Source organism: Nicotiana tomentosiformis, chromosome 1 (assembly GCF_000390325.3).
Source record: "Nicotiana tomentosiformis chromosome 1, ASM39032v3, whole genome shotgun sequence".
NCBI lineage: Eukaryota > Viridiplantae > Streptophyta > Magnoliopsida > Solanales > Solanaceae > Nicotiana > Nicotiana tomentosiformis.
Window position 1 is genome coordinate 28,246,596 of NC_090812.1, and position 13,791 is coordinate 28,260,386.

At 37.3% G+C, this 13,791-nt stretch overlaps 2 protein-coding genes across 2 annotated transcripts; one reads left to right on the top strand and one right to left on the bottom strand.

Moving 5' to 3' along the window:
- Positions 1-9,453: 9,453 nt before the first annotated feature.
- Positions 9,454-9,891, top strand: LOC104110226 (uncharacterized). Its single transcript, XM_009619678.1, has one exon. It carries the CDS (start codon positions 9,454-9,456, stop codon positions 9,889-9,891), a length of 438 nt encoding a protein of 145 aa, XP_009617973.1.
- A 520-nt stretch (positions 9,892-10,411) lies between these two features.
- Positions 10,412-13,455, bottom strand: LOC104110225 (iron-sulfur assembly protein IscA-like 2, mitochondrial). Its single transcript, XM_009619677.4, has 4 exons — positions 13,103-13,455; positions 12,530-12,654; positions 12,098-12,206; positions 10,412-11,005 (listed from the first exon to the last, which is right to left on the bottom strand). The coding sequence occupies exons 1-4, from the start codon at positions 13,274-13,276 to the stop codon at positions 10,940-10,942; spliced, it is 474 nt and encodes a 157-aa protein (XP_009617972.1). The 5' UTR covers positions 13,277-13,455; the 3' UTR covers positions 10,412-10,939.
- Between the last annotated feature and the right edge of the window lie 336 nt (positions 13,456-13,791).

The window sequence follows — 13,791 nt, forward strand, 5'->3', positions numbered from 1 at the left end:
AGGAAAGGGATATCACCAAGGTGTATGCTAAAGGTAGACATGCAAAAAGCATATGACTCGGTGGAGTGGGTATTCCTAGAACAAGTGCTAATATCTCTGAATTTTCCAGCTATGTTTGTTGATTGGATCATGATTTGTGTGAAGACAGTTTCATACCCGATCACTATTAATGGGAAGCCAACCAAACCCTTTGAAGCCAGGAAAGGATTAAGGTAGGGGGACCCTTTATCCCCATATTTGTTTGTATTGGTAATGGAATATCTCAGCAGATAGCTTAAAACATTAGCACAATAGCCTAATTTCAACTTTCATCCGAAATGTGTTAAGTTAAATCTGATTCAGCTGGAATTTGCAGATGACTTGCTTTTGTTTTGTAAGGGAGATATTACTTCCGTGAAAATGCTCTTTGATTGTTTCCAAAGTTTTCTATAACTTCTGGACTAATAGCAAATTTAAGCAAAAGCTCAGTATTTTTTGGAGGATTCACAAAGGTAGAACAACTTAAAATTTTGGCTATTCTGGGATTCTCTAAAGGGGAACTTCCCATAAGATATTTGGGTATCCCCTTGAGTACAAAAAGGGTCTCAGTGATGCAATGTCAACCCCTGTTGGATAAAATATTAGGAAGGATCAAGTCATAGACTAATAGATTCCTCTCCTATGCAGCAGAGCCCAATTGATTAAGTCTATCCTATTTTCCATTCAAGTATACTGGTCCCAGATTTTTGTGCTGCCTAAGAAGGTGATAAAACTTATTTAAGCTAACTGTAGAAGATTCTTGTGGATTGGAGGTGTTGAACTATCCAAAAAATCTTTATTGGCATGAGAAAAATTCCGTATGCCTAGGATTGCCGGTGGCCTAAATATACTTGACATCTCTATGTCGAATAAAGCTGCAATGTGCAAACTGTTGTGGAATCTGTTACACCCCATATTTTTGTACGTAAAAGTACGCCATAAATAAATTGATGAAAGCTCGGAAATGAGATGTTACATCTCACATTTTCGTACGTTAAAGTTTCATCGTAAGTTAATCGGCGTAAGTTCGGGAATGAGATTATTTTGAGATTATAAGCATTATGATATTTCAAACAAGTGATGAGTAAATTCGTGAATGAGAGAGGGTAAGCAAATCGAAGAAAATGAATTTCGTCGAAGTTTGATATTTTGGGATAAAATACGGCCCGAGCTAAAATACTTGATATTTATGGACTAATACCATACAAGGTATCACATGGCTATGATAGTGAGGTGTATAAAGTATGTTAAAAGTGAGTAGTATTTTAAGTAAATTGAGATAAGTCTTAATTATATGGATTATTATTTAGTGGGAGATTAACAAGTTAACTAAGAATTTGTGGATAAGCTTAATTACGTTATTGGATAATCTTTATAAGCCAAAAACGTGGCAGCCACCTAAGACCAACTATGTGACTCTTAAAATCACATAAAAGATGGCAAAATGTAGAGTAGTCTTTGTCCAACTAAGCCACAAAGTGGGGGCCCACAAACCTCCAAGATAAGAGGTTATTATACATAATTCAAGAGGGAAATACATAAGCTAGCTAAGCTTATGGATGAAGCTGCCGAGAAAACCTTGCAACAAATAAAAAGGGAATTGTTGTCTCCCTAGTAAAGCAAGCCTCCCTAGAAGCTAATCAAACAAAATACTTTACCTTGAATAGAGCTTTGCACTTTCAAATATTCTTTCATGGTTATTTGGAGCTTTACTTGTGGAGCCAAAAGTTTTGTAGTACAACAATGCGGATGAAGATTATGACAAAGTGCGGATGAAGCTACAACAAAAACATCCATACGAGATTACATTATTTAATAGCAACGTGACTTGCAATTCTAAAAAAGTACGGTACGATCTTTCTCACGAATATCATACGAATTTTTTCCTACTTCGATCCTCCGTTACATGTTTTCGCAAAAGAGAATCGGTTCAGGTATGTTAAGGATATCCTTTCTCTCTTTTGGCATGATCAATACGATACAAACGAAACGAGTAAATGCACAATTTTCATAACTAACTCTATTCATAGAAGTACTAGGGGTGTCTATATTCTTGATTCCCGATGTGAAATATTATTATATCTTCTGTTCATGGGTCTCAAAAAAATACGTATTTGATAAAGTTTATCCGAAAGGCATATTGATTTTATGACATTCCGAGAAATCTTATTAATGTATTTATTATGCATTTCATGCATTTATACATGTACATTGACCCATGACCAGATGGCGTTATATACACGTATATTATATGTATATAGGATATGGGAAAAGGTTACGGCGTTATATACTCACCACCACCTGATCAGCTGGTATACGTTGATGATTTTACCCACAGTGGCTGAGATGATATGATGGGATGCCCTCAGAGGCTTGATGATGTTATGTACACCTACACCTATGCATGACACGACATTTATACGCACGTGCATAATATTATAAATGTTTTAGAATTTACAAAGTTATTTAGACTTACAGGTGGAATTCTTTATTCCATGTTTCATCTATGTCTCTCATGTATTGATCTTCATGCCTTACATACTCGGTACATTATTTGTACTGATATCCCTTTTGCCTGGGGACGCTGCGTTTCATGCCCGCAAGTCCCGATAGACAGGTAGAGAGTCCTCTAAGTAGGCTATCAGCTCAGCGGAAGGTATTAGTGCGCTCTATTTGCTCCGGAGTTACTTATGTTGTCAGTATAATTAGGACATGTACTGATTATTACGGCGGGTCCCTGTACTGACCTTTATGACAATTATGTACTCTTAGAGGCTTGTAGATATATGTCGTGTACGTGAAAGATTGTACGGCCTTGTCGGCCTATGTTTTGAGTTTATAAATGATCATGTTGGCATATTAGGCCCGTATGTCACGTGTATATGATGATGTAATAAGAAAGATACGTTACGTTGGTACTCGGTTAAGTAAGGTACCGGGTGCCCGTCGCGGCCCATCGGTTTGGGTGGTGACAAAAGTGGTATCAGAGCAGTTCTGTCCTAGGGAGTCTACAAGCCGTGTCTAGTAGAGTCTTGTCTATGGGTGTGTTGTGCACCGCACTTATAAGTAGGAGGCTACAGGGAATTTAGGATTGTCACTTTTTCTTCTTACTATAGATCGTGTGGTAGAGCTCGGTTGTAAGAACTCAATTTCCTAAACTCTATCTTATTCATAATACGACGATGCCTACATCTAGAAAGACGGTTGGTAAGAAATATAGCTGTGGAAGAGTTGAGTTAGAGGAACTCAATTTTTGCACCATGCTTATGATGGATAAATATGAGGTATTCAGTAGATCATGTGTGTACTAAGATATGAAAGCCTCGTGATAAGGATCCTTAAGGCAAGAATATCTATTCGCCTCTATGGTGAAAGGCAATGAGAGATTCAAAAGATAGATACAAGTTTCAACAAGTAAAAGAAGCAAAATGAAGAAGGGTACGAGGCGCCCAGTTAATGAAGATTATCAGTATTCACAATTCAGGCAGAGGTATATAAGCCTTTTGAGTTACCTTCAACAGTAACAGAGGTATGTACAATTGGCCACACCGATCTCAGCTATGCCCTATGGGAGCTAACATACATAGTTTAAGAGAAGGACGAGTTATCAGGATCTAGCTGGGGTTAGGGTAACCTAAAATAGTGAATGGATTGATTGCGTTAGTTGACATTTCTTAAGGATATTGCAAGTGTTCTAATAGATCTCCTTGTGAGACACTCAGATGGTGCACTCTAGAATAGTACAGCTAGATATGAATACTAGAATGTTCAAAGATAGGCACTGGAATCCGGAAGGGATAACTATTACCTTAGTATGGCTCCCGTCCCTAGTAAAGAGAGAATATTAGGCAACCCGAAGAGCCAATGGATGGAGCAAGGGGAGCTAAAAGCAAAAGAATGTCTTGTTCGAGTTTTCAGAATAAAGTGATAGACAGAAATATTAGCAGGGGAATAAGAGGAGAGATAATAAAGTATTATGAGTAAGATGTGATACATGGATGACAACGGTAGATCAAAAAACAAATGACAGTATTACCGAGTCTATAGTCAAATAAAGGAAAAGACGAGAGGTGACAGGCCTTGAGACAACAAAAGTGTATAGGCCATAAAGCCATATCATCATTCGAGAAATAAGTTCGTGACTCTAACGCGACTACCAGAAGGAAAAGTTAGACCCCAAAATAATAGAAATCAGTATGGATTGGTTAACAAGATAAACTAAACATGAATTAGGGATTGAGTGATTTGATAATGGTCGGCATCATGAGAATTTCAGATTACGCTCCGGCGATAATAGAATGGACAACAGAAGAAGATTCATGAGAAATTCAGAGAATGGTCATTCAGGAAGACGCTTCCCTAAAGCAAGCAATGTGAGCAAAAATTAAGTTTAAGGGACTGTATGTGCCAGTTACACCAAGTGTCACCCTCGTGAGTAAGGAATTTCGTTATCCTTGGTGCAGAAGGATTACCGCAAGGTGAGTAAGGTTCATCGAAGATGTGAAAAGATGCCAAAGATGAAGAGGTAAAACATTTATACATAGATCATCGTAGCACTAAATGTTAGTGCTCCCCTAAAGGGAGGGAATATGGATTGATGTGGCATTAAGTCAAAATTAAGTGGTTCTAGTAACTATGGAATGATAAAGGAAGAATGCGATAAAAATAAGAAAGGGATAAGATTGCACTTATTCAAATCCTATAGATATGCTACGATTCCACAACATTATGCAAACACGACGTCAATGAGAGGAAGTAAGAGTTCCTTCCCGAGATGTTATTGATATATAAGGAGCCAGTGCGAGACGTAAGTTAAGACAAAGAAAATAACCCAAGAAAGATTACGTAGAATATTGATATGAGAATGGGCCAACGAGTAGTTAATAGTTGATTCAGGAAGAGCCTAATTATGGCTAGATAAGAGGATATAGACAAATCAATAGATCATGCAAGATAAACAGAGTGAACCCCAACATAGGGAATTCAATCTCACAGATATGACATCGTGACCTTGAGAAATATTTAGATAGGAGTTGGGGTAGTTAAAGGAAATAAAAGAGAGTGCCACTGGGAAGATAGTCAAAATATCAAGTTCAGAAGCAACCCTACAAGCACAAGGGCGTGGAGATAAGTAACCATGGATAATTATAGGCGAGGAGGGACATCAAAAATTTCGTCGAGTATACGATGTAATAAGATCGCAGCTTTACAAGTGTCAGAGGGTCCTCCCTAAAGTACGACAATGAAAGACTAGCTGAGAAAATAAGGAAAAAGGCTTCAACCTAAGCAGAGTGACCTAAAGAAGAAATGGTCTTGTAACAACAATCTCACTACAACATTGTATGCACTCCATAAGAAAGTGGCACCTACCGTGGCTAATGAACGGGAAGTAAAATCAAAAGTAATATTCGAGATCATATGAGTTGCACGAAAATTCCGGCATGCGTGGGAACAAAGATAAGCTAAGTATGCACGCAACAAGGTGGCAGAACGACCAGGAAAAGCAATTGCTTGCAATTAAAGAAAGTTGAAAAGGAACGAAAGGAATTATTCGATCAATGATCCGGAAGATAATTACATTATGAACTCACTTAAGATTTCAGAGTATTATCCATGCAGCATATATGTTGACAATCATATAACCGTAGAAGACTCCGGTATAAGTTAAAATAAAGAATTGAGCCCAGGGCATAAATAAAGGATTGAATTGTTAGAAGATTGTATCATGGATATTCCATAGCGCCCATGAAAGGCTAAAGTAATAAGTGATACCAGAAGCCACATATCGGGAGATAGCTTAAGCTTACATAAAGGTTGATCGGAAGGAAGAGGAAACTAAAGAGTTACATTAACGAAGTAAATCAGGAGTCTGATTAGTAGACCCAGAAAATTATAGAAATCGTGATTGAGAATATTGAATAATTACTCTTAATATCAGAGGTACAAGAGAGATAGTACAACAACCATATTCTATAACGGCTCTATGATAAAGCAAGTTAGAAGAAGTACCAGCCTCATAAGAAGTCAGTATAAAGCTCCCACGGAATTGTGTATGCCCAGAGGTGCAAGTATTATAATAGAGCTTCAAATTGTGAACGTGAATTATACCTATGTGGAAGGCAGGTCATGAAAGAGTAAAGAAGAGTTTGAGATGATGTGATGTATCGCTTGATGTTCCAAAATAACATAAGGGAATCTGTGGTGCAAGCAAGTTGAAGGAAGGTTGCGAGTAGTATAAATGGATACATATAGGTCGCAAGCTAAAGTATAGTAAAGCGATAAGGTTTTATGACAGGAATAAGGATAAGAAAGGGCGAGTGAGAAGGTGACGAGAATGGATAAGTCCTTAGGATTAAGCCAATGAAAACAAGAGAGCTGATGATTTCTCTAAGTTATAGAAAGCTCAGTAAAGCCTGAATGAACTCAAAGAAGTCTAAGACTAATGGCATTTAGAAGAGATGGAATGTCGCCCTGATAGTACAATGAGGGTGTAATTGTGATAGATAAAGGATGACGATTGGGCCTTCGATTGAGTAAAGATTTGATAAATTGTACAGGATTAAAATACCCACGTAAGGAGAATCACATTGGGATGGTATGAAATATGATTATGGAAGTATAGTATCGTATCGCCCCTAGGTGGATCAGGAAAATCACTTCAAATGTTCCATGATGCAACGTGAGCCTAGTGATTACGTAAGAGATTTCAAGTTACTAGTGGTAGATTGTAGATCAACATTGAGATAAATTAACAATGCATGGATAAAAGTTACAAAATACAAAATGAGATATAGCAATATTTGTAAGTTCAACAAAGTAAGGCCTAGATATTGGCTAAAAGCTGGAGGAAAGAGGAGAGAAGAATCGTATAGGCGCACATACAAGGAAAAAGTCGTACAGGCTGCATGATAGAAGGTAGCAAGAGTTACGAGATTGGAAGAATTCTGACCACAGACCATAGTGTGAGAAAGAGGCCTAAAGGGGGGGAATGCCCTAGCCTTTGGATTTATTCAAAGAACAGTTGCCTAAATGGCAAGACGAGTATTAAAGTATTTGCAAGAGTTATGGGTTATGAGAATGATAAGTGCATCAGTCAACATTCGAGGACGAATGTTCCAAAAAGGGGAATGATATTACACCCCATATTTTCGTACGTGAAAGTACGTCATAAATAAATTGATAAAAGCTTGGAAATGAGATGTAACATCCCACATTTTCGTACGTTAAAGTTTCGTCGTAAGTTAATCGACGTAAGTTCGGGAATGAGATTATTTTGAGATTATAAGCATTATGCTATTTCAAACAAATGATGAGTAAATTCGTGAAGGAGAGAGGGTAAGCAAATCGAAGAAAATGAATTTCGTCGAAATTTGACATTTTGGGATAAAATACGGCCCGAGCTAAAATACCCGGTATTAATGCATTAGTACCATACAAGGTACCGCATGGCTATGATAGTGAGGTATATGAAGTGTGTTAAAAGTGAGTAGTATTTTAAGTAAATTGAGATAAGTCTTAATTATGAGGATTATTTGTTAGTGGGAGATTAACAAGTTAATTAAGGATTTGTGGATAAGCTTAATTAAGTTATTGGATAATCTTTATAAGCCAAAAACATGGCAGCCACCTAAGACCAACTATGTGAGTCTTAAAATCACATAAAAGATGGAAAAATGTGGAGTAGTCTTTGGCCAACTAAGCCACAAAGTGGGGGCCCACAAACCTCCAAGATAAGAGGTTATTATACATAATTCAAGAGGAAAATGCATAAGCTAGCTAAGCTTATGGATGAAGCTGCCGAGAAAAACCTTGCAACAAATAAAAAGGGAATTGTTGTCTTCCTAGTAAAGCAAGCCTCCCTAGAAGCTAACCAAACAAAATACTTTACCTTGAATGGAGCTTTGCACTTTCAAATATTCTTTCATGGTTATTTGGAGCTTTACTTGTGGAGCCAAAAGTTTTGTAGTACAACAATACGGATGAAGATTATGACAAAGTGCGGATGAAGCTACAATAAAAACATCCATACGAGATTACGTTATGTAATAGCAACGTGACTTGCAATTCTAAAGAAGTACGGTACGATCTTTCTCACAAATATCATACGGATTTTTTCCTACTTCGATCCGCCGTTACGTGTTTTTGCAAAAGAGAATCGGTTCAGGTATGTTAAAGATATCCTTTCTCTCTTTTTGGCATGATCAATACGATACAAACGAAACGAGCAAATGCACAATTTTCACAACTAACTCTATTCATAGAGTACTAGGGGTGTCTATATTCTTGATTCCCCATGTGAAATATTATTATATCTTCTGTTCATGAGTCTCAGAAAAATACGTATTTGATAAAGTTTATCCGAAAGGCATATTGATTTTATGACATTCCGAGAAATCTTATTAACGTATTTCTTATGCATTTCATGAATTTATACATGTACATTGACCCATGACCAGATGGTGTTATATACATGTATATTATATGTATATGGGATATGGGAAAAGGTTACGGCGTTATATACGCACCACCACCTGATCAGCTGGTATACGTTGATGATTTTGCCCACATTGGCTGAGATGATATGATGGGATGCCCTCAGAGGCTTGATGATATTATGTACACCTACACCTATGCATGACACGACATTTATACGCACGTGCATAACATTATAAATATTTTAGAATTTACAAAGTTATTTAGACTTACAGGTGAAATTATTTATTCCATGTTTCATCTATGTCTCTTATGTATTGATCTTCATGCCTTACATACTCGGTACATTATTTATACTGACGTCCCTTTTGCGTGGGGACGCTGCGTTTCATGCCCGCAGGTCCCGATAGACAGGTCGAGAGTCCTCCAAGTAGGCTATCAGCTCAACGGAAGGTGTTGGTGCGCTCCATTTGCTCCGGAGTTGCTTATGTGGTCAGTATGATTAGGACATGTATTGATTAGTATGGTGGGGCCCTGTCCCGACCTTTATGACAATTATGTACTCTTAGAGGCTTGTAGACATATGTCGTGTACGTGAAAGATTGTACGGCCTTGTCGGCCTATGTTTTGAGTTTATAAATGATCATGTATGTCACGTGTATATGATGATGTAATAAGAAAGATACGTTACGTTGGTACTCGGTTGAGTAAGGTACCAGGTGCCCGTCGCGGCCCATCGGTTTGGGTCGTGACAGAATCTTTGTCAGAAGAAAGACAAGCTACGGGTAAAGTGGATTAATGTGTACTATGGGACAAGCAGGAATTTAATTGAAGATGTTCCCCAACAAGCTTCATGGGTGGTACAGAAGATATTAAAAGCCAAGAAATACTATATTGAGACAGGTTATGGGGTGCAGGATATATACAACATAGAGAGGACCTCTACAAAGGAACCTTATGTGCAATAACCAAGGCCTACCCAAATGGATCTTCATCTTAAAGATGGCAGCACACAGAAGATTACTCACAAGAGATAGATTAATAAAATGGGGAGTGGTAGCAGACAAAACCTGCCCTCTGTGCAATCTGGAAGATGAAAGTATAGAGCATGTGTTCTTTAAATGTGAGATTTCTACACAGATATGGAAACACATATTACAATGGCAGGGTATAAAAAGAGATTCTAAGTGCTGGGATGAGGAACTAACGTGGGTTGTTCAGAATGCAAGTGGAAAGAGCCCTGGAGCTGCAGTATATAGGATGTTGTTATCTGCAATAATTTACTATATTTGGAATGAAAGAAACCAAAGAGTATTCACCAACAAACAACAAGGAAAGGAAGTCATCATCAAAAAGATCGTTCAAGATGTGCATCATAGAGGAGCAATGAAGCAGAGGATTGCAAAATGGCTGGAGCAGCTAAATTTCTATCCATTATAGCTAGGATTGTCAATATGAGAATAGTTGAGGTGATTGTAGCGTAGAGTGGTAGCTGGAGTTGGGGCTTGCTGTCCAACTATCAGCTTTTTTGTTGTCTGTACATAACTCTGTTTGGTAAATAAAAAATGTTTCACTTGCCAAAAATAAAAATCCTCCATATTGGGAATCCCCAATCTTTGGTACCAGTTTTTTACCCTCACCTGAGAGTTGTTGCATCATAGAGGGTGAGTTCCATCAAAATTTGAAGAAACCCTGTCCCAAACAGTAATTGATTTTCATCGTTTTCAAAGCAAGTGAGATACAAAAGACTTATAAGCACAAACTGAACCCTTCACATCTGTTTTAGGCAAATGCTCCTTTTACGTCTCCTAGTTAAGAAATGAAAGTAGCCAGCTGCAAAGCCAATCAACCTTTATGATCCACAAACGAAGTATACGTCCAAATTCAGTAATTTCAGCTCAGACTATATTGTACTTTTTCTGATTTTTAGTTTCAACATGAACATAGATTTCAAAGTTCATACAGCAAAACCTAAAGAAAGCTTTTATTGATCAAAACTTTTCAACCATAGAGGATACGGACACTATCTAATATGCTTCTCCCACATGCCCTCAGGGCCTTCATTACAGTAGCTATAGGGAGTGCCAGGAGTAAAATGTGTTCTGATTGAAGCATCTTCACTTGAAGATTCCTTGTACAAATGTCTACACCCAAAACTGAATAGCATCTCTTCAACTGGAATTATTGCCTATAATACAACAGCCTATCTGTCTCCCCTAATTTAACAGTTACATTCTGCACTTCCAACTAGCTCCAATAAGGCAAAAAAAATTGGCATATACAATAAAGAGCCTATGATCTCTTGAGTACAAATTAGCAAAAATGCCTCATAATGCAGGTCTTGCTACCCCTCAAAAGGTAGAAGTATATGATGAATAGATATTAGACACCAGAAGGATTAATATAAAAAATGTCATATGGCTGCAGCAAAACATGTCCTGCTCATTGGAATGGCAATTATTTGGCTGAATGTTACTCAAGTGCCATATTACTGCTTCACCATAAATGAACTTTTACAACTGCACCCACCCACTGCACTAGGATTGGTAGATACCTGCAGAAAAAATAAGACATGCACAAAAGCGGTTAAATGATAACCCCATAGTAACAAACACAAAATGAAATGGTCCTAGTGCCAGCTAAAAGATATATCGAACTTAACAGGTGAAAATCCTTAGAGCAGTGTGAACATTAGGATAATGGTATAAATTCGTGTAATGCACTACCACACCCTCGTATGAAATCTTCTAACACCGTGTGATTTTTATTTCCCTATAGCTCAGATAACACCAGAAAACTTGCAGGCGTGCAATTTTGCCAAATCTAAGAAGCTTTTCAACTGTTTTCCTACAAAATAACATCCAAGCACTAACACCATATTCCCCTTTAGAAGGTAGTACCAAAAGTTCAATCAAGGCGGTTTGACACTAGTAAAACATATGGTCTGAGTCATTTTACCTGTGTTTTGCCAACATATAGATTTTTGTTTGTTGATAAATAATTTTAGCACAAGTCCATTATTTCTAGCATCCATCTACTTATCAAAGTTGCGCCTTTCAAATACAGTGTTTTTTTACAACATAATGTGTTATTCTTTTCATTTGTTTTGCTCTGTTCTGATACATTCTCAGTTGATAGGCTCTAGGGAGAAGATGAGGGTTGTCTAGAGGAAGAAACCACAGTTTCAATACAGTACGTGGTGCAAGATAACATTTGCAATATCAACTAATTCTTTGTTCCATACATGACAAGACAGAAGACACAAAAAATTTGCTGAAGTCTAAATTGATCTTTCCCTACTCCACAAGCAGTTAAATTTGAAACATAACTTCATGCATTTTCAAAATACGAATTCTGTCTATATGAGTTAGACACCTTTAATTTCTAGATAAACTACTTGAAGGTAAAACTTCTATTTTCTAACCCAGGCTAATAAAGTGGTCAGTGGTACAATCATACTTGAGAATGACAAGTGTTTTTGGGCTTGAGCTAATGACCTGTCCTAATTATTGCCTCATCGAACAATAATTGAAAAAGAGAATAGCAATATCCGTCATGCAATTGATCCAAAACATCAATATGCTTGCGTATCTGACATGCAAGAAAATACCAATGATGAAGGTCATGGAAAGCTACATTTACAGACCTGAAAAGCAGAGCGAATCAGCTCCTCAACATAATCAACAGTTGCACCTTTGACGAAATCGTATGATACATTATCCACGACCAATTTAACTCCGTCGCGCTCAAAAATTCTATGAAGAATAAGAAATGAATAAGATGGCAACATAAGCAACATACTGACAGATCTTAATACTAGTAACATATGATACAAAAGTGCATTTTAAGTGGCTTTGCAGGGTGGGAAGGCAGGGAGTAGGATGCCGAATTCATACTTCAAAATCTGTTAGATTTACTATGACCACTTAGAACATGATTCAGCAATCAATCAATTATACTCGATAATTAGTTTTAAGACAATTAGGAAAGACAAATAGGGCGCTCTAAAACTAATGCAAGGATAACATAATACTCGAAAATTGAATAGGCTGACAAATAGTAGAAAACGTCAGCAAACCTGTCATCAGAATTGGTCTTATCATCTAGAGAGAAATCATATTGAAACCCCGAACAACCACCAGCTTCAACACTCAAACGAAGCATCTTCTCTTGGTGTTCGCCAGCTTGCAACTCTTTCATCCTCTACTCAGACATGTAAAAGGACCAAGTCATTGAATTGTCTCAACTAAATTTTACAAGCAATTCAGACACCTAAATCTCTACAGACATCAAACCTCATAAAACAGTACAAAAGCTTGAATCTTGTCGTCTAACTGATTATGCTCTCACATAGTCGTATGTATCACGATTTCCAGAACCAAAAAAAATCCCCATTTCAAGAAAATCCCTTTCAGAAATGGAGTTTGGAGCTACTCACTTCGAAATTAACAATCTTTCACATAACAACTAAACAAAATTTCAGCTGATTAAACAAAAAGGGCAAGTCTCGTGATGCTTCAAAAATAGACAGCATAAAATCCTTGGAAAAATTCTATTACAAAATGCACATACGGAAAGATATAGCGACAAAAAGACTATCCCAAATAAAATCAATCATAACGGACTAGAGAGAGAGAGATATTAAACTTACACGAACGCAGCTCTCGGTCATTAAGACGGAATCGGGAGCTTCGACTTGGGGTTGGGATTGGGGTTGGGATAGAGCAGAAGAAGCAGATGAATTCAAAAGGCGGTAATTTTGGCGAATCCGAGTGGTGAAAAGCGGAACAATTCGACGAATCAGAGAACTCGACGACGATGCCATAGCCTACAACTTTGTCATCTACAGAAGAAAATGAGATTGCCAAACTCGTCGATGGTTCTGGAAGCAAACGATATGGATTCGTGGACGAATTGAAGATGACAAGTTGTGTTGGAAGCTTTCTTTCTTGTACCCGACTCAATTGAATGAAATGGATCTGGAGCTCCGCTTACGACTTGTGCCCGACACGTACCTTCAATAAGTTGCACTTATTAACGCTTGGATACCAAATATTGCTTGATGCGGCGTGATTATTGAATGTTTCTAACTTTTTGTTGTTTCAACTACTTTAATCACATAATAGTATTATTTAATAAGTTCTAGTCACAATTATGTTTTAATTATCTTTTAATAGAAAATCAATTTAAAATATAACAATTAGTGAAACAATACAAGAAATCAATTAGAGAAAGTTTATAAATAGTTTTCTTTAACCATCGAAGGATTGAAATATCCCAAGAATTATTTAGCCACAGGCAAAAAATTCAACAAAGACTATATAGAAGAAATTTATTAAA